This window comes from Muntiacus reevesi, chromosome 5 (genome assembly GCF_963930625.1).
Source record: "Muntiacus reevesi chromosome 5, mMunRee1.1, whole genome shotgun sequence".
Lineage (NCBI taxonomy): Eukaryota > Metazoa > Chordata > Mammalia > Artiodactyla > Cervidae > Muntiacus > Muntiacus reevesi.
The window spans coordinates 53,748,542-53,765,914 of NC_089253.1; the positions used below are offsets into that span (position 1 = coordinate 53,748,542).

General features: G+C 44.0%; 2 protein-coding genes across 11 annotated transcripts in view; one reads left to right on the forward strand and one right to left on the reverse strand.

Moving 5' to 3' along the window:
• Positions 1-200: 200 nt before the first annotated feature.
• YOD1 (YOD1 deubiquitinase) lies at positions 201-9,305 on the reverse strand. Of its 2 annotated transcripts, XM_065938303.1 has the most exons (3): positions 8,826-9,305; positions 7,372-7,531; positions 201-6,210 (listed from the first exon to the last, which is right to left on the reverse strand). In XM_065938303.1, exons 1-3 carry the CDS (start codon positions 8,874-8,876, stop codon positions 5,507-5,509), a joined length of 915 nt encoding a protein of 304 aa, XP_065794375.1. In that variant the 5' UTR covers positions 8,877-9,305; the 3' UTR covers positions 201-5,506. The 2 variants fall into 2 exon arrangements, with proteins under 2 accessions (XP_065794375.1, XP_065794374.1); XM_065938302.1 differs by lacking the exon at positions 8,826-9,305 and having other exon boundaries at positions 7,372-8,730.
• Positions 8,865-17,373, forward strand: part of PFKFB2 (6-phosphofructo-2-kinase/fructose-2,6-biphosphatase 2) — a 30,923-nt gene continuing 22,414 nt past the window's right edge. For 8 of the 9 annotated variants that reach the window (XM_065938295.1, XM_065938292.1, XM_065938294.1 and 5 more), the window contains exons 1-3: positions 9,594-9,672; positions 10,776-10,883; positions 17,015-17,140. In XM_065938295.1, the coding sequence (XP_065794367.1) occupies positions 10,796-10,883; positions 17,015-17,140 (214 nt within the window). In that variant the 5' untranslated portion in view covers positions 9,594-9,672; positions 10,776-10,795. Of the gene's footprint in view, positions 8,994-9,593; positions 9,673-10,775; positions 10,884-17,014; positions 17,141-17,373 lie in introns of those variants that run through there. The other variant, XM_065938293.1, reaches the window with a different exon arrangement.

The window sequence follows — 17,373 nt, forward strand, 5'->3', positions numbered from 1 at the left end:
CCTTTCCTCTTGGACAATTTGTCAGCAACAGACATTAAATTACAACTTTGAGGAGCTGATTTATTAAGACTCCACCCACAGAATGAGATTTGGCAGATATTGGTACAGGAAGTCAAAGCAGTGATGACAAATACATAACTTGAGTGTAGCAGCTGTTCACTAGCCCTCTTTCCTCCCCCAAACATGCTCAGACAACAATATTTTCACTTCATTTATTCCTTCAAAACAAGTCATTTCATACGGCATTTAGGTATTTAAAATCATACACCTCACAAATAAAATCAATGCATCTTAATGACAATGGTAAAATCACATAAGTTACATAAAACAAAATTAGGCATCTCTCAGGTAGTAGCAATAGTGCATTAACTTGAAAAAATGCTGGCAAATGGACAAAATGTTTTTAAACCAAGGAAGCACTGTCCATCTTCATTAAGAAAAAATATTTTATGCCAAGAGAAACAGAACTTTGTTCTATTTGTCCTTCTCTATTACTTTTCAAGTCATATTTTAAAGCTCTAAATTTGACAGTTTTGTAGTTTCCTCATTGCTTCAGGAATTTCAACCTGTTGCATTAACACAGGAAATATAGGATTACTGCCATTCTCTATTCCTTTTGACAAATTATATTTATTCTTTAAACTTAATACTCTTTTAAAGGAAAAATGTTACTTTTTGCTAAGGAAATTATATTTCCTGTAAACAGTTTATGTGATAAATGGCACGGAGGTGAACTGGAAAACAGACAAGATCAAGAGCCCTGGCCCTTTAAGTAACTTATGGGCAACACCTAACTACATCTCCTATTCCAGGCAGGCTCATGGAATCCGAGAGGAAACTGTAAACCTCTCCTAGGTTAACCTGTTTGCCCACAATGTAACTAAATCATAATTTCACTATCCCCAAACTCTTTAGATGTAGGTGTGCATTTTAAAAAACAAGTATAAAAAGACATCATAGCAAAATGCTTATAGTCATGTTTCAATGCTTTACTGACAAGCCTTTCTTTCTGTTATGGCCTTGCTATAGTCTATGCCAAGAAACGTGAACGGGTTAAGATGACACAAAGGCATTGCCTGAAACATTTTCTGAAAAGCATAATTCAAGAGTAGGAATGCATTCATTTGAGAAGCTCTTCTGTTTATGTGGCACTTTATCTTCCTGCCCCTTTCTTCCTTTATTCTAAAGCAGCATGGGAGGGTTATTAATCTCCTCTAAATTCTACCAACCAAGACTTAAACCAGCACTCCACAATTCAGTATCAATGTGATTTTTTCAAATATTCAAAGCACTGTAAACAAAACGCAAGCTAAGTTTTGGAGATGGAAAATTAAAGAAACTTTTTTCTACAATCAGGGAAGTTTTATAATCTTTTTAAGTTGGGTGAAAGGTGCTAAATGCTAAATATCATAACTCCTAGTAAGAAAACATCCTTAGTTAATAAACTAGCTTATTCAAATCAAGTGTTTCACTTTAGACTTAATGATGTTGCTTATATATTACTTTTAAGGCCTCTGACTCAAAAATCAGCTCAAAATCATAAGTCTGCTTAGAAACAAATGAAGGGTTTTAAGAATCTAACATTTTCAAAGTTGCAGTAGTCATCTTTGAGCTACAAGGACAAATTTGAATACTGCATTGTACAATGAATAAAGAACAATCACATTATAGAAATAAGTAACATTTTGAATGCTAGGGCACAGAGCATGCTCCTAATAGTTACTGAAAGGAGTTTTACTGTTAGAATTACCAGAATGTTGTACCACTGGATACACTATTCACTGATGGTAACTTTTAATTAAGAAGAGCTGATTGTTGGCAGCTCAAGAACTATATTTTAATGTCTGACAAGATCATCAGAGAGGGCTAACACGTAAACTTTTATTTCATATTTTTAAAGTGCTGCAAATAATAACAGATTTGTGTTCTCAATACATGAAAAAACATGAAAATCCTAATATATGAAAGGCCACCTGACACATAAAAGAAAAAAAAATCACTGTGCTGCTAATCTTGTATATTCCCCATTCAATTTTTTCCACAAAAGACAGAAAAGTATGTCCAGCTAGAGGGGAACTTACAACTTTCCTGTTTTAATGCCTATACAAGATAGAAAGAGTAAGCTTAACATGCAAATTAGGCACGGGCATTTACAGGAATGTATAAATATATTAATTCATTCCTGATTAAGATTTCACTGGGACTTGAACTTCATGGAATAATCAAGTGGTATGTCAATATTTGTTTTTGCCAACAGGGTCAAGCTGACCAGCCCCCAAACTTGCAAGGGTATCACTTGACTGTGCCCATGATCGATTCATGAGAAACAAGAAAGCAACCATGAACTACTAATAGTAGCTGTACCACATTGATATCTTCACATGGCTATCACATCACAAAATTCCGGAGACATTAATTTTAATTTCTGAAATCACTCTATTCAGAAGTGCATTCATAGCCCTACATCTAATCTTTAAATCCAAAGAAGAGTAAGGGCAAGAAGAGTCAGGAAAGGAGGAGTAGGGGACAGGAAAGCACAACCTTGGTTCATTCTGCTACTAATATCAACTAACCTCACTTTAATAAAAAAAAATTCTTGCAAGGCAGTCAAAACCTGAATGAATAGGAAGAAAGGTTTCACTCTGCTCAAGTGCAAATGTAAGAAAAAGTTTCTTTTCATCTTGGTGCAATGTGTTAAATTTCTCAAGACTAGAATTTACGTACATTAACTAACTTCAAGTGTATAGTGTTGGGCGCTCAGTCATGTCCGACTCTGCGACCCCATGGGAGCCTGCCAGGCTCCCCTTTCCATGGGATTCTCTAGGCAAGAATACTGAAATGGGTTGCCATTCCCTTCTCCATTCAAGAGTATAAGTGCAATTTAAAAAATCTTATAGCTTCTGTGAGGCTTACAAGCTTGAATTCTGAGTAAGTACAAGTTTAGGTTTTAATCCTCCACAATTAAATTAAAAAGGTCTGCAAACAGTGCTTCATCTTGAATATCCCACGATCAGAACATTACTTAAAAAAGTCCTATTGCTAAAATTCAGCAGCTGATTAAATAAGTCGTTACTGAGAGTGACCTTTCAGTGTCCAACTGAGGAATGCACAAACTAGTTAACAGGTATAATAAAATAGAATAAGATCCCCCAAATAAATAGTTGACACTTGTTATAAGAGCATAAGCTTAAATATGCAAACAAAAACATTTAAAATAAGCTTAATTTTATAAAATATCCAGTTCTATATCTCTCCACTTGTTAAAATTAAAATCAAATGTAGATAAAAGTATACTCAACTTTAAAGCAACAAAATTTATGTTTGCAAACATCAATATACGCCTGGTATATAATAAATTACTCAATAAATATTTGTTGGATGAATAAACTTCTCTAAAATTCCAGTAAGCAAGTATCAAGTTTGGCCCTTGAAATACTTAGGAAAGGAAGGCAAGGTTTATGAATAATAATGCATAAAGCTCAACTGGATTGGTGTTACCCAGCGGTATACTCTTAACTTACAGCTTTAAATTTGTCTGGGGGAATTAAGAGATACAAAATCCTTTTAGACCAGGTGACATACAGGTACAAAGAGATTTTCAATCATATTCATTTGTACACATTATGACTGCCAAACATCGAATTTCACAAGCTCATAAGTGCTATTTTAAGGCTCAGTAAAATAGAAAATTAAACACTTTTGAGTTAAACTGGCGATAATAACTTATCGCTATTATCCTAAAAGTCCTATTCACACAAAACGTACTCAAGAAATGTCATCTAACGATTTAAAGCATATTTTGTGAATTGCTCCTTAAAGATACTTTTCTCCTAAATTGTTTACATACTCCTTAATTTTATACGATCACTTCTACCAAGTGAAAGCGCTTAAGAGGAAATCTTAATTCTGAAACATCTGCCAAGAAGACATGCTAAAAGAGATATAAGTGCTTTAAGGTATACCATTGGGTTTTTTTTTGGTCACTCCATGAAGCTTGTGGGACTTAGTTCCCCAACAAGGGACTGAACTGTGACCTTGGCAATGAAAGGGTAGAGTTCTTACCACTGGACTGCAGGGAATTTCCATACCATTGGTTTTCTAAGTAAGATAATAAAAAACGAGACCAAGATAACAAAACTTCACAACATTAAGCCTCTTTACATTATGTAAGATAATGCATAACAAGTTATAATTTAGCATCCCTGATCTTCAGAAGAATTAAGAGGTAGAACACTTATCTGGAAGATCTCATAGTGAAGCTAAGTTTTAGAGGGTATGCCTCGTGGATTAGCCCACCAAGCAAATGGCTACACATCTAATACTAGTAAGAAGCAGAATTCTGAGAAGGTTGAATAAGGCAAAGATTTAAAAACTGGCATATTTTGTAAGTGAAACAAATTCATTCAATGTTATTATCCCAGTTACTTTAAAACTCTGCAAAAGTCAACGTAAAAGATGGTGGATAAACAGTATCAAATTTCAGAAACATGAAATCATTTAAAAGAGTGGTTTGACATGGCTAGCATGAAAACAAATACTGTTTAGGTAAGCAAAAGATCTCTCAAAAACCAAATGAAAGCATGCTGTTATTATTCTAGATGAAAAGTTATTTTAGGACTTGGAGGAAGTGCTCTTAACAAAAAGCTGAGGAAATTAAATCCCTCCAAACAAATCTTAAGTTAAAAAGGCAAAAATTGAGCACTCAAGTTTCAAGGAAGTTCAATTAAAACAAAAAATCCTGCTTAATTTTAACGTTTTATCCAACGTGACAGATGAATAAATGAGTTGCATTAAAACATGAGGCCCATGGTCTTTTAAAGCTTCGGTAAGCTGCTCAGGCACCTCTTCCCTTGTACATTCTCTTTTAAATACTAGAAATTCTTAACTGGGCACTATAAGTTCTTGATTTTAGGTAATATTCTCAAGGAGTAGACTCATCTCTGTAAAAATTGCATGTTATCTACTTATAACAACTGGTGAAGTACACATTTATAAAGTCTACCAAATTGCAATATGAAATCAGTTTTAACAATTCTGAGTATCTTCATTTGAGGAATCAATTCATAACATAGAAACTATTAACCCACTCAGAGTTTTTAAAAAGACCCAATTACCGGAGACACTGTGGTTTATGTCCAGTGGCCTCACCTGAAGCCTTCTGCATTACCCCAAATAGGAAGTTGTTTTCTTCTACAAGTTAATGCTGCTGGGTGCTAGTTTATAATACTAAAACTCAATCTTCAGGTCAGTGTCAGTAGGGAGCAAGGACTACCTATGCTGTCACCCAAGCAGGAGGAGGGCTGTATCACCGCTGTAGACACACATCTGTAAACTTGCACACTAATTTTAATCTTAACAAGGAATTCAGTGTCTTAGTGGTTTAAGGTTAAAAGGATGGTTCAAGCATTGTGTTCTTTTGTTCTTAAGGGTAACAAATAGCTTATTGGAAAACCCAGAGCCTTCTGGATCTGTGAGGTAGTAGGCTTCAATCCTCATCATGCATGGATCACACTTCTCCGAAGTTGGTATGGCCTGTCTCCTTAGCATGGTCCCTTGCTTCTGCTTGTCCAGTTAATCCCTTCTGACATACCATGCATCTCAGGGTGAAGCGGTTTACATCAGTAAACTGTCTCTTCTTTCTAGCTTCATCTGCTAATTCCAGTGCTTGCACAAGAACAATATCATCATAAGAGGAGAAAATAGTCAGAGGAGGGGTGTCTGGGTCAGGGAAGACACGCTGAAGTGGATCATAGTGGATGCCATCATAAATGAGAAGGACCCTTTTGGTATATCCTGCATCTTCCCCAAAACGGTCAATTCGTACAGTCTGTGTATCCACTACACATATTTCACATTGGTAAAATTTAGACAAAATGGATATCTCAATGGCTCCGCCCCAAGTATCATCCCTTTTGATCCAGTCACAGTACTCTTCATTTGTTTTTCCCAGTATTGCCTCACTATAGAAGTCTGGATCACTTGCTACAATTTGTGCTATGAGGCGTCTCATCTCAGGGGCACAAGCTGGATTCAAGACTCCTCCTTCAACAACATAGTACACACTGGTAAAGAGACAAGAGTTGTCTGCTGGGACCGCCATCCTGGTAAGTACAGGCAAAGTTTCCCTGACGTAACTAGGAGCACCATATTTTGTAAATGTAGGCGACGTTTTGGGCCTACTTTGGTCTTCTTCAACGATCAGCATGTCACCTGTCAAAAACAATGCAAATTTAGAACTGCAGAGAAAGTATAGATGAAATTGCTACTGCTACTGCTAAGTCGCGTCAGTCATGTCTGACTCTGTGCAACCCCATAGACAGCAGCCCACCAGCCTCCCCGGTCCCTGGGATTCTCTAGGCAAGAACACTGGAGTGGGTTGCCATTTCCTTCTCCAATGCATACAAGTGAAAATTGGGTGTTCACTACACCAAGTCTGTAAATTACAAACAGGGGGAGTTAAAGTATAAACTGGGGTTACTAGAGAGAATACAACTTTGCAAACATGTGATCAGCAATAGTTCTTGTTCCCTGAATCCTCATAAAGATGAAAACGGAACAAAGAGAAAGACACTGTATCTCATTTAGTAAAGAGGCCTGAGTTATACACTTTTATACTTACCTAAAAAGATACATTTCAAGAACAAAATTTTCTTATCTTTGCTCTCTGCAGTTTAAAAGCACTTCCAAAAGGTGTTTACGAAGGACTCGGCCACTAGGGGGTGCTCTCGATCTGAAATATCATATCTACCCTGTTCAAGTGTTTACAGGATCCTTGAGGCTACAGAGGAAAGTTTTTAAATACCAATATTGCTGTTCAAGTTTTAATATTGGACAGAAATAACTGCTTTCGTCTACAACTTGAAAGCGCCTTCAGTGGATGTGTCAAAGCAAACTCTAAAATGAGTACAACGGTCAGAGAAAGTACCAATGAAGGTGACTGTAAAAATGAACCAGGAAAGCAAAAAAAAGTATCTTACATTCTTCAGACATACTGTCTTCTTTCACTGATACAGGGAAAAAGAACAATCAGGACAGAGAAAACATCGTTTTAAAAATACTTCTGTGGACGCAGACGAAAACAAAATGAATGAGATGTTTTCAAGGCAGACCAGAAAGCAGCCAGGAAAGAGGACTCCACGGTTTTTGAGCTTCTCATAGAGATCAGGCCCTCCCTGTCTCTTTCAAACTATATGTGAAGTCAGGGAGTTGCTGGACACTAGTCCTAGCCTCCGTCAGAATTCTCGGTTCTTTAATTTCTCCTATTCTCATGCCCCAAGCCGACACCTAGGGACCTGGCCCTGACAGCGTCCGTTCTTTCTGCCCCTCTAGGTCCTCCCAGGACCTTGCCTGGCCCAGCCTCGATTCCCGTACCTGACTGGATGGGCAAATCCGCCAGTATGGTATCCCCGTTGCTGAGATCCAGGCACTCGGGCGGGTATCCAACGAGGATTCGCTGACAGCCGGGCGAGATCCCGGTGATGGCGGCAATCTGGCCCTGGAGTTCCCGCACCCGAGTCCGGCTGGACAACCCCTGCAAAACATGGGTGCCCTCCTTGGCCTTGCAGCGGAGCCGCCACATCGCGTTGGTGCGGCCGCCCACAGGGCAGACACCGGTGGGGCCAGCTTTGGTCCCGGCAGCAGGCTGGCAGACGCCGCCGGGGCAACCAGGCGCCGGGTGGACTCCAAAATGGCCACCCTTTGCCGGTCTAAACATCGCGAGAAGTCGCTGGTTGTACGGTTCTCGCGATACTCTTAGGCTTCTGTTCTAGCACGCTCTTAAAGAGACAACTAACTCCTGCTACTTCCTCGTCAGGAGGCAGAGGATGAAGGTTTATCCGTATTCCCAAAGTACGACTGGTCTTGCCACCTGTAGGGCTAGTGAGGTACCCTCCGCGTCGGAAGCATATATGCTCAAGGGAAGAGGGCGGGGGAAGGAGTTTCTGATCGAAGCCATTGGAATGTAACCTTGCACTTAGTTCGGAAATTATTAAATTGGGGCTTCCAAACTATGCCGGGAGAAACAAGAATCATAGTTCGGAATGCAGACGAATGCCAAGAATGGCCTGTGAGTCAAATAACCAGTTAAAGACAAATAAGTACTCGTGACTATAGACTCGGCTGCAGCAAACATTGACTCATTGAGGTTAAGGGGCCTTTCCACCTCCAAGAGACTGTAACTTGAAAACGTCCATTGGCCACATCAGAAAGCGCAGTATGAGGTCAGCATCTGGGCAGAGGGCAATTGGTACCTTCAGGAGGTGGTGGCGGTATAAGGAGGAGGAATGAAGACCAACGTGTGTCATTCAGATTCCAGTTCAGGCCCTAGACACACACATACCAAAAGGACTCCATTCCTGCCTTCAAAATAGTAAAGTACTCACGTAATCAGGAGAGAGGGTGGGGTGTAAAGGACACATAACCACGGAATTTCATAGCAACGTGATAATGCTAGATTATGTGACCTTTTCCAAACCTATATCCCGAGAACAAAGGACGGTGCCTCGCAAATACCATAAGCTCAGTAAATACTTGCTGAATGGATGAAAGGGAGCTGTATAGGCACAGAAGGGGCAGCTGGGAGTTGTAAAAAGTTTCAGAGGAGATACTATTTGAGCTGTTTTGAAGGATGGATTTAATCCCCAGGTGAAAGAGGAATAAAAACATCTCTGAATTCACCTCTCTTCCAAGAAATACGTACGCATTGTTCTTTTCCCGTCCTGGACGCAAAGCGGCAAAGCCTACACTGCGTAGAGGGGATTTATAACTACAGCCAAGCATCGAATGGGCCCTGGGGGCAACCGTGCACTTGAAATGTGCAAACTCACTAACACTGTGAAAGTTTCTGCCTCTGAATAAATTATATGGAAACAAAGCATCTTTTCAAACCTTTCAGGACCCAATTTTCTCCTGGAGCAATTTTCCTCTTTGGTTCTTCAAGATGATTATTAACAACCGGTACAGCGTGGGTGGTAAACGGAAGAGTAAATAAGATGGTAAGTCCGCTGGAGTACGAGCACGGGTTCAGGGAAGACCCTGGTTCGGCGAGGAGAGTAGTTGATTTTCTTAGTTTACAGTGTTTGACCGAAGGGACTATGCAAACATCCTAAAATGGGATCCGCTTAAGTCCTTTGGTAGTTTAGCGCGTGTTAATCGCTCAGTCGAGTCCGACTCTCTGTGACCTGAAGCAAAGCACTTTCTAAGGTGTATGCTCCAGTGCTTGGATTTAACGAGATCCCGTCGGGATTCAGGAAGAAGAGCGTTAATCTTCACAGCAATTTTTTTCCCGTCAGCAAAAGCCACACCCCCTCAAGACGTCCACTAGTGCACTCTCGCGATAGTACGAAAAATAGTCCGGCTTTTTATTAACCCCGCCCCCAGCCGTGCTAGTTGCCAAGCAACGGTGTAGCCAACCTCCACGGCGCCGGGAGACTCGCGAGCTCGCGCTAGTTCACCTTCACAGGTCCCTCCTCCTGACCCAGCGAGCGATCGCGAGCCCCGCCCCCCGGAGCCCGCGGGCGCTCGATTGGCCGAGGAACCTCTCCAGGTGAGGGCTGAGCCGGGGTGGGCGGGACCAGGCTTGGTGGGCGGGGCCTGGCCGGGCACGTGACCCGCCGGCTGCTGGTGCCCCGGACCCCGGCCCCAGAATCGGCTCACGCCTGTTAGCCTCAACGGGTAGGTACCGGGGCCGCAGGCGGGAGGGGTCTTAGGGTGGACGGAGGCTGTGCAGCACCTTGAAGGAACTTGGCAGGCGACAGGAGGGTGGCTGCCTGGACCTTGATGAGGTGCGGGAAGATGAAGCCTCGCTGTTTGGGGCAAATCCGGGTTCCCCCCGCCCCCACCCCAGGCATTACCTGGAGTGTGTACGTTTAGGGACCTAGAGCCGCAGCTAGTGGGTGAGTTCAGAGGATGTGCGTGGTCAGTGAAAGAACTGCAGGGTCCCTGAAGCATTGGGGGTCTTTCTCACGAATCCCTTGTCTGGTATTGCGGAGTGGACTCGGGGCTCTCCCACTCCAGTTAAGAGTCAGGACTTACCTCTTATGCTGCAAGTGACCTTGGGAAAGTTATTTACCACATCTAGTTACCCGGTGATTCTTCCATCGACTGCCTCCCAGGAGATGTATGGGGAGGGGGTGCGGACCCGGGGGTTGAGAGTAAGAACACCATAAGAGAAAGTGGTGACGTCCGGGGGCTGTCCCGGGTCCAGCTGCGGTTTTTCCTTTAGGGGACATGTTTGAGATGTTCCCGATTCTCTCCTCCCCCCGCCCCCCCCAGAACTGAATCCTAGCATTGGACTGCAGTTGCTTTATGATAATGAACTTGATCTATTCACAATCCACCCCACTCCCACCTGATGCCACTACTCTCCCCAGATTCTTAACCTGGAATCTGAGGTTAGGAAGGGACTTGGATAAGCCATTTAATTTGATTAACCTCAGCTTTTCGGTCTAAAATGGGGGAGAAGTAGCAATGGTAGCAAAATCTGTTTTATTACATGATTATTGGAAGGATTGAAGGAGATAATTTATGTGAATGTAAACTCCTAAGTCAGCATTATAAATGCAAGGATCTGGTGCAACTGTTCATAGATAAGGAAACAGAGGGCTGGAGATATTCATGACTTATCCTAAGGGCATGTAGCTATTAACTGGGAGAAGGAGGGCTGGCTTTGACACTAGATCCAGGGTTCTTTCACTTGTACCTCAGTGGTCCTCTTTTGCGTGTTCTGAGGGTTCTTTTCTTCCTTCCCTTCTTTACATTCCTTTTATCCCTTCCAGACATCTCCTGAAGAGTTGCCATGTCTGGAAATCCTGCCTCTTCCTCAGAACAGAACAACAATAGCTATGAAACCAAAGCAAGTCTACGAATGTCAGAGAAGAAATGTTGTGAGTGTTGGGAAAGAGGAGGGGCTGCTCTGTCCCATGATTTTATTTTGGGAATATTGTTGTAATTCTAGACTTTGCTGCTGAGTGGGAGTGAGAAATAATTCTTTGACACGGGAATTTAAAACAAAGTATAGCAGGGAAATTTCTTTTCTGAAACAAGTAGACTCAGTGAAATGTCTGTCCTTGGCTAGACTGCTGGTGTAGCCCAGCATTTTCTTCCTGCTTTCTTTAACTGAATCTTTATCTCCTCCATCCTGGGAGTATTTGCCCAGTCAATTGATGCCAAAAGTTAGAGTAAGTATTGTACACGCAGTGAGTAAGGCAGAGTGGCAGGGTGCAGGAATTCCTTGGGGCTGATACTGTTAAGAGTTTCCCTTAATCTCTTGGGCTAAGTTTTGTGAGAGTGCTGCTCGCAGCAGAAATTGCAGGTAGGAACCAGCTGCTCATTTCTACAGGCCTAAGGGAAATTGACCATGACATTTCACTTTTTGCCATGTCTGGGACACTTTACTGCCTCACAAGTTTAGTCTTTATATTTTGCAAACTATTTTCCTCTGGGGATGGGTTTCACAGGAGCATTTCCATGCTCATCTTTTAGACAGAGGCAACAGGTGGGTTTGCAGAGAGATGAAGTGGTGTTTCCTGTCCCCGTGATCTGCATGCCTAAGCATCCTTCAGACTGCGAGACTGTATCACCCAGGTCAAAAGATCCTGGGCAGTTGGTCCCCAGATGTTTTGGGGAAACTCAAGGAAAGCTCACTCTGTCCCTGCTTCCAAGTTCCCTTGGAACCCTACCAGGCAGTCCTTCTCACTTCAGTGGTTATATTTATCAGCAGGTGGAAATAGTCAACCAGCATGAGACTTGAGATCATCTCATGTTCCAAACTTTCCCCAGAGTCTCAACCTTGATGTCACGCCCTTGTCAGTCTCATGATTAATGATGATCATCTTTTTTCACCTATCACTGATGAGGCTTGTTGGGGTTTGGCTGCAGCAGAGGCGGCTTGTTTGGGTGTGATCCTGGGGTCGGTGCACCTGTATGATTAGGGTCTTCTTTTTCTGCCAGGGCAGGAAGCCAGGTACCGAGGGCAAGAACCCTGTGGAAGAAACCTACTGTATCACGATGTTTGGGTGTAGCCTCTGGAGTCAGACTGCCTGGGTCCAAATCTTCTTGCTACTACTTCCTAGCTAGGTGCTTTTACCTAAGTTGCTTGTCTGCCCCATGCCTCAGTTTACTTTTTGATAAAATGGGGATACTAATAGTATCTCTCTGAGTGATATGAGAATTGAATGCGTATATATAGGAGAGCACTTAGAAGAATGTTAGGCATGTGGCTAAAATGTGTTATTTTTCACCGGTGACAATTTGCATGTTGTGTCTGTTCCTGAAGCATTATATATAGATTGAATTATGCAGTAAATGCTGTGCTGGAATCTCACTGTTTAAAAGAGCCCTGTGAAGAATGATATTTTCAGTAAAAAGTGTTTTCTCCTCTCGTTTGACAATATGGTAGCCCAGATTTGGGGGTATGGAATGCATATCTTAAAGAGAGGTGCCCTCATGTTGCTGGGACACTTGAGTCCAGAAAGAGCGGAGAACAGGTGGTGGTTGGGGGTGGGGAGTTGATAACTGGGGGTCACGGGCCCTGCCCAGTGCCCAGCGCCAGCCCTTCTAGCTCTGCCTTTTCTCCAAAGGACTCTCCTACCTGCCTTCCTCACTTTTTTGCAGTTTTTTTGCCTTGAGGTCTTTTGATTAGTCAAGGAAACAATAATCCCAGGTATCTTTCCATCCTCTAGACTCTAGTTCTTGATCTCTCCTTTCCAAATTCTACCCCTGTCTTCCTCGGCAGAGGCATCTGGGTTCTCCTGAAGCTGCTGCCATTCATTTACCCCACTTTGTTCTCCTTTTGTGTTTGGACTCTGAGATTTTGAAAGCCACAGTCCAAGGAGAAATACAGTTGTGAGAGTATGTGTTTATTTCCCTTTTCTCGGTTACTTGCCTGTATCTTGCAGCAGGCTTCCCAGGCTGCTGAGTGTTCATACACAGGAGTTGCTTTATTAATAGCTCGTACATTATCCCGTTACTGCTAATTACACCTGTTTGTTGGCTGACTTCGACTCTGGGAAGTGCCTGAACTGGAGGGCTGTAGAATGTCCTTAGAGAGCCAAAGCCTCCAAAAGAGCATTACTGAAATTTCAGCTGCTCCCGGGATGGGGGAGAAGGGGGGTGGTGCTGGCTGAGGTGCCCTTAAGGTGCTGAGACAGCTGGTTTCAGGGCTCAGTGAAAGCAGGAATTAGGGGTAGCCGGGGAGATCCACCTGGTTTTCTTTCTTTGTTTCTTTTATTTTTTGATATTTTGAGCAGGTCTGGAACAGACAGCTTCTCATATGGAATCTTCCCTTAATTACAACACAGAAAGAAAGTGAAAAGCAAGAAGTTTCTCACCATTTCTCCTGTCCCTGTTAAGTTTTATTCTTTCTAAAATCTTATTCTGGTGTATCCTGTTAGTGAAAATAGATTCACAGTGTACATTTTTTGTTCTGCCGCCATCTCTCCGCTGCTCCTTTTTAAAACTATATTCTGGACATTTTTTGTGTCCAGTAACCGAGAAAAGGGAAATAAACACATACTCTCACAACTTGTCAACACAAGTTCAAATTTGCTTCATTCTTCAATCAGCCTTGTGTGAATATTGCCTCTCCCTGATGGACATTTCCATTGTTTCCAGTTTTCCACCATCACCAACAACAGTGTAAGAAGCATCCTTGCATGTTTGTGCCAGCAGCTTTCCTGTATAAATACTCAGAGGAAAGGCAGACACTTTGAGACACTCATCAGCATTCCTCAAAAGCTCTGTGTTGTTAGTAGTTTTTAATATTCCAAAGTACTTGATAGAAATTGGGCATTAAACTATAGCTGCACTGGTTAACTAAAACATTAACTTTCTTAGTGTTTGGCTGCAGAACTTGGATATATTAGGCTTATCAGTAAAACGGCAGGACATAATTGGCAGTTTTATGACTTTTGATGAACACAGAGAAGGTATTACTAATGAATCACATAGGGCAATATATATTCAAAATATTTTGTTGAGAACAAAAAGTGGAAGGTGACGTTGGTCCTGAGAGAGCCAGGGACTGTGGGCCTTCTAGACTACCTTTCAGTTTAGGTTAGAGATCAGGGTTGTGCTGGCCGCTTGGTTCCCTCTGTCGGGTGCTGCCAAGAGCTAGTGACTGGGACTAATTGGACGGTCATGAAACTGGGAGTCTGGTCAGGGCCCTGACCTTGACTTTCTACTGCAGGACTGTGGGCCAAGCTCTTCCCTTTTCTGGGCCGCAGGTTTTCTGTCTACAGGAGGGAAGTTTTCACACCCTCATTTCCTCTAAGTGTGTTTGTGAAGGAAAAGAAGTCTAAGATTGAGAAAGTGAGTTCGACCTTGCGTACAGAAGGCAGAAGAGAATTTCAGCTTTGAAACAGTTTTCCAAACTTTGTCAAGGGATATGTTATAATATGGGCTTCCCTGGTAGCTGAGCTGGTAAAGAATCCACCTGTAATGCAGGCGACCCCAATTTGATTCCTGGGTCAGGAAGTTCCCCTGGAGAGGTGATAGGCTACCCAGTCCAGTATTCATGGGCTTCCCTGGTGGCTCAGATGGTAAAAAATCCACCTGCAATGCTGGAGACCTGGGTTTGATCCCTGGGTTGGGAAGATCCCCTTGAGGAGGGTATGGTAACCTACTGCAGTATTCTTGCCTGGAGAGTCCCCATGGACAGAGGGGCCTGGTGAGCTACAGTCTGTGGGGTTGAAAAGAGTTGGACATGACTCAGTGACTAAGCACAGCACGTGTTATAATATATTGTGTCTGAAATTAATCAGCATGAAGTGTCTACTATTTAGGTTAAGGTGGTGATAGTTTTGTTTTTTAACAGGCAAGACAGAGTGTTCCCAGTACTGCCGATGGGGCAATTTGAGATAGACAGTATGGTTTAGTTTTGTCCTCGGGTAAATGAGCAGCCCTGTTGCAGCAGGTATGTTTGGGCGTGTCGCGGGCCGATAGGGACCTGCGCTGGGGGCCGCCAAGTGGAGTCCTTAATGCCCCGTGCTTCCTTTTGTTCTTAGCACTCTCTGTCCTGTTTGGTAAACATGGAGCAGCTGGCTCCCTGGCTGGCTTCAGAGCATCTCCCAGGGATCATCAGTTCATTTTCAGCTTCAGGGAGGGTAAGAGGACGTTTGGGGGAAGTGCGTAATGGGCTGGAAGGTGCGGGCCGGGCAGCACTGGAGGTGCGGGTAATGAGCCAAGCCACGGGGATTGGAAAGGGAGCTGCGCTGAGCTGGAGAAAGTGAAGACTCGGGAGGATTTCACTTCTGAAACCTGAGGCAACCAATCTGCCTGTTGGCGGTCAAAAGGTCAGGGATTAACATCAGCCGAGGCTGCAGCACAGGCATTTGCTTGCCCTTGTGCTCCCCATTGGGACAGAGATGAAAATTGCTTCTGTTGCTCATCCCCTACCTTGGAGGGGCTCCTGCTCAGGCCTGGGAGTTTTCCATGTCCCCAGTGGGTGAAGGGCTAAAAGTCAACCCCTCTGACCCCAAGTCTGGGCATCCAACTCTCGCTCACTGCCAGCGCCCTGTTTGGCTACCGGGTACTTCTTGCCAAACACTCCTAGGAAACTCTCTTCCTTCCAAGGTCCGTTCTCTACCCGCGCCCCTCTGCCCACTTCTCCACTGAGACCTTTTTACCTTCCCTTCTCTAATAATGAAAGATGACATTCCCATCCAGGTACCACCAGTTTGCTGAATTGTTTATTAGCCTTCCAGGGTCGCCTTGTCCCAGGGAAGTGAAGCAGCAGCTACCTGCTGGATGCCTCTGGAAGATGAAGGTGCACGTGACTATCTCCCGTGGGGTCTGTGCACAGGGCCCCCCTCGTGGGCGACGCAGAGCCTGAGTCCCTCCTGATGACCTGTGTTTGGGTCTTGGCCCCAGGGCTGTGACTGGCAGCGGGCAGGGCCCTCTCCCACCACTCCTTGGCAGGGTGGGCAGGGAGGGGCCGTGAGTAAGCCGATCCTCATCATAGGCTCTTTTTATGGGGAAAAGCTGATTCTGTGACTCAGTGTCTATCCTCAGGCGAGTCACCTGGCCTCTGAGCATCTGGTTTGCCCCTGCCTGCCCAGTGGGAGCTGTCTGTGTAAATGAGCATTCTTGAAATCCGTTTTCTAAGGAAGGGCAGACCAGTGGCTCTTCTGCTTCAAAATTGTCTTGCTTTTGTCTGGGCCTTTCAGGCAGCCTGGCCGTAATGCCCTTGTTGGCCAGCTTTACCACAATGTTTCCTGAGGTCTGGTCAGATCCTGGGTTACACAGGCTTTGTGCTGTGCGTGCCGAGTCGCTTCAGTCATGTTTCTTTGTGACCCTGTGGACCATAGCCTGCCAGGCTTCTCTGTCCATGGGATTCTGCAGGCAGAAACACTGGAGTGGGTTGCCATTGTCTTCTCCAAAGGATCTTCCTGACCCAGGGATTGAATCTGGGACTCCTGTGTCCGCAGGCAGATTCTTTACCATCTGAGCCACCCAGGTAGGCTTTGACGCCATCTAAATATTTAGAAGTTCTGACTTAAACTCGTGGCCTGAGCACAAAGGCCCAAACAGGTTGAGGGCAGGATCTTCTTTCATTGCTCAAGGTTAAGTCTTGCCTGTGGCTCTGAAGGGGTAGATGGGACCCTCAGGACAGACAGTTTGTTGGATGAGTTCCTGGAGCCAGCTCAGCGCTGCACTGGTAGAATCTCCAGGCCCAAGGCCTTCCTTCATGGCGCCGTCACTTCCGAGTTACTGAATATTCTCAGTGCTGAGGAACGTGCTGTGGCTACTGTCTTTCTAGTCCTGGCCACTTTTTCTTTCTCTTTCACCTTGTGTACCTCTGTGAAGACCTTGGACATGTGGGAAAGGCACATCTTAGCTTGGGTACTTTGTCTTTTAGGAGGTTCACCTCGGTTTGCCTTTCCAGTCCTCTTGGACCCTGGCCTCACTGAGGTGAATGAGAATCAAACCAGGTTCTGATCATGAAGGCTTAGCCCCCTGCACACTCTTTACTTGGCCTCTCTTATATTTACTTCTGTTCCGTTCCATTTCCCTTTAGCATGGGCATCTTACATGACAAACTCTCCAACCCTCATCGTTATGATTGGCTTACCAGCCCGTGGCAAAACTTACGTGTCCAAGAAGCTTACACGCTACCTCAACTGGATTGGTGTGCCCACCAAAGGTAGGTGCGGCTGTGCGTTCTCTGGGAAAGGAAGTGATCAGCTCTGGGCCTCCCAGGCCTCTGGGAGACTTTGTGTCCCTGGCATCAAGGGTACAGGGTGCTCCTGGCAGCAGCTGTGGTTTTTCCTGGTTTACCAGCTTTATTCTCTAGCTATATACTTGTTCCACCTGGCCTTGTCTGTTTTGGCCTAATTTGGGAGGAATACCTTTGATAGGAGTATTAAGAATTAAATG

Bases quoted from the DNA above. Each gene is read 5' to 3' on its own strand.
- YOD1 (XM_065938302.1), bottom strand. From the start codon at position 7,714: ATGTTTAGACCGGCAAAGGGTGGCCATTTTGGAGTCCACCCGGCGCCT. The intron at 6,211-7,371 runs GTACGGGAATCG...TGTTTTTGACAG, and splicing joins GGATTTGCCCATCCAGTCAG to GTGACATGCTGATCGTTGAA.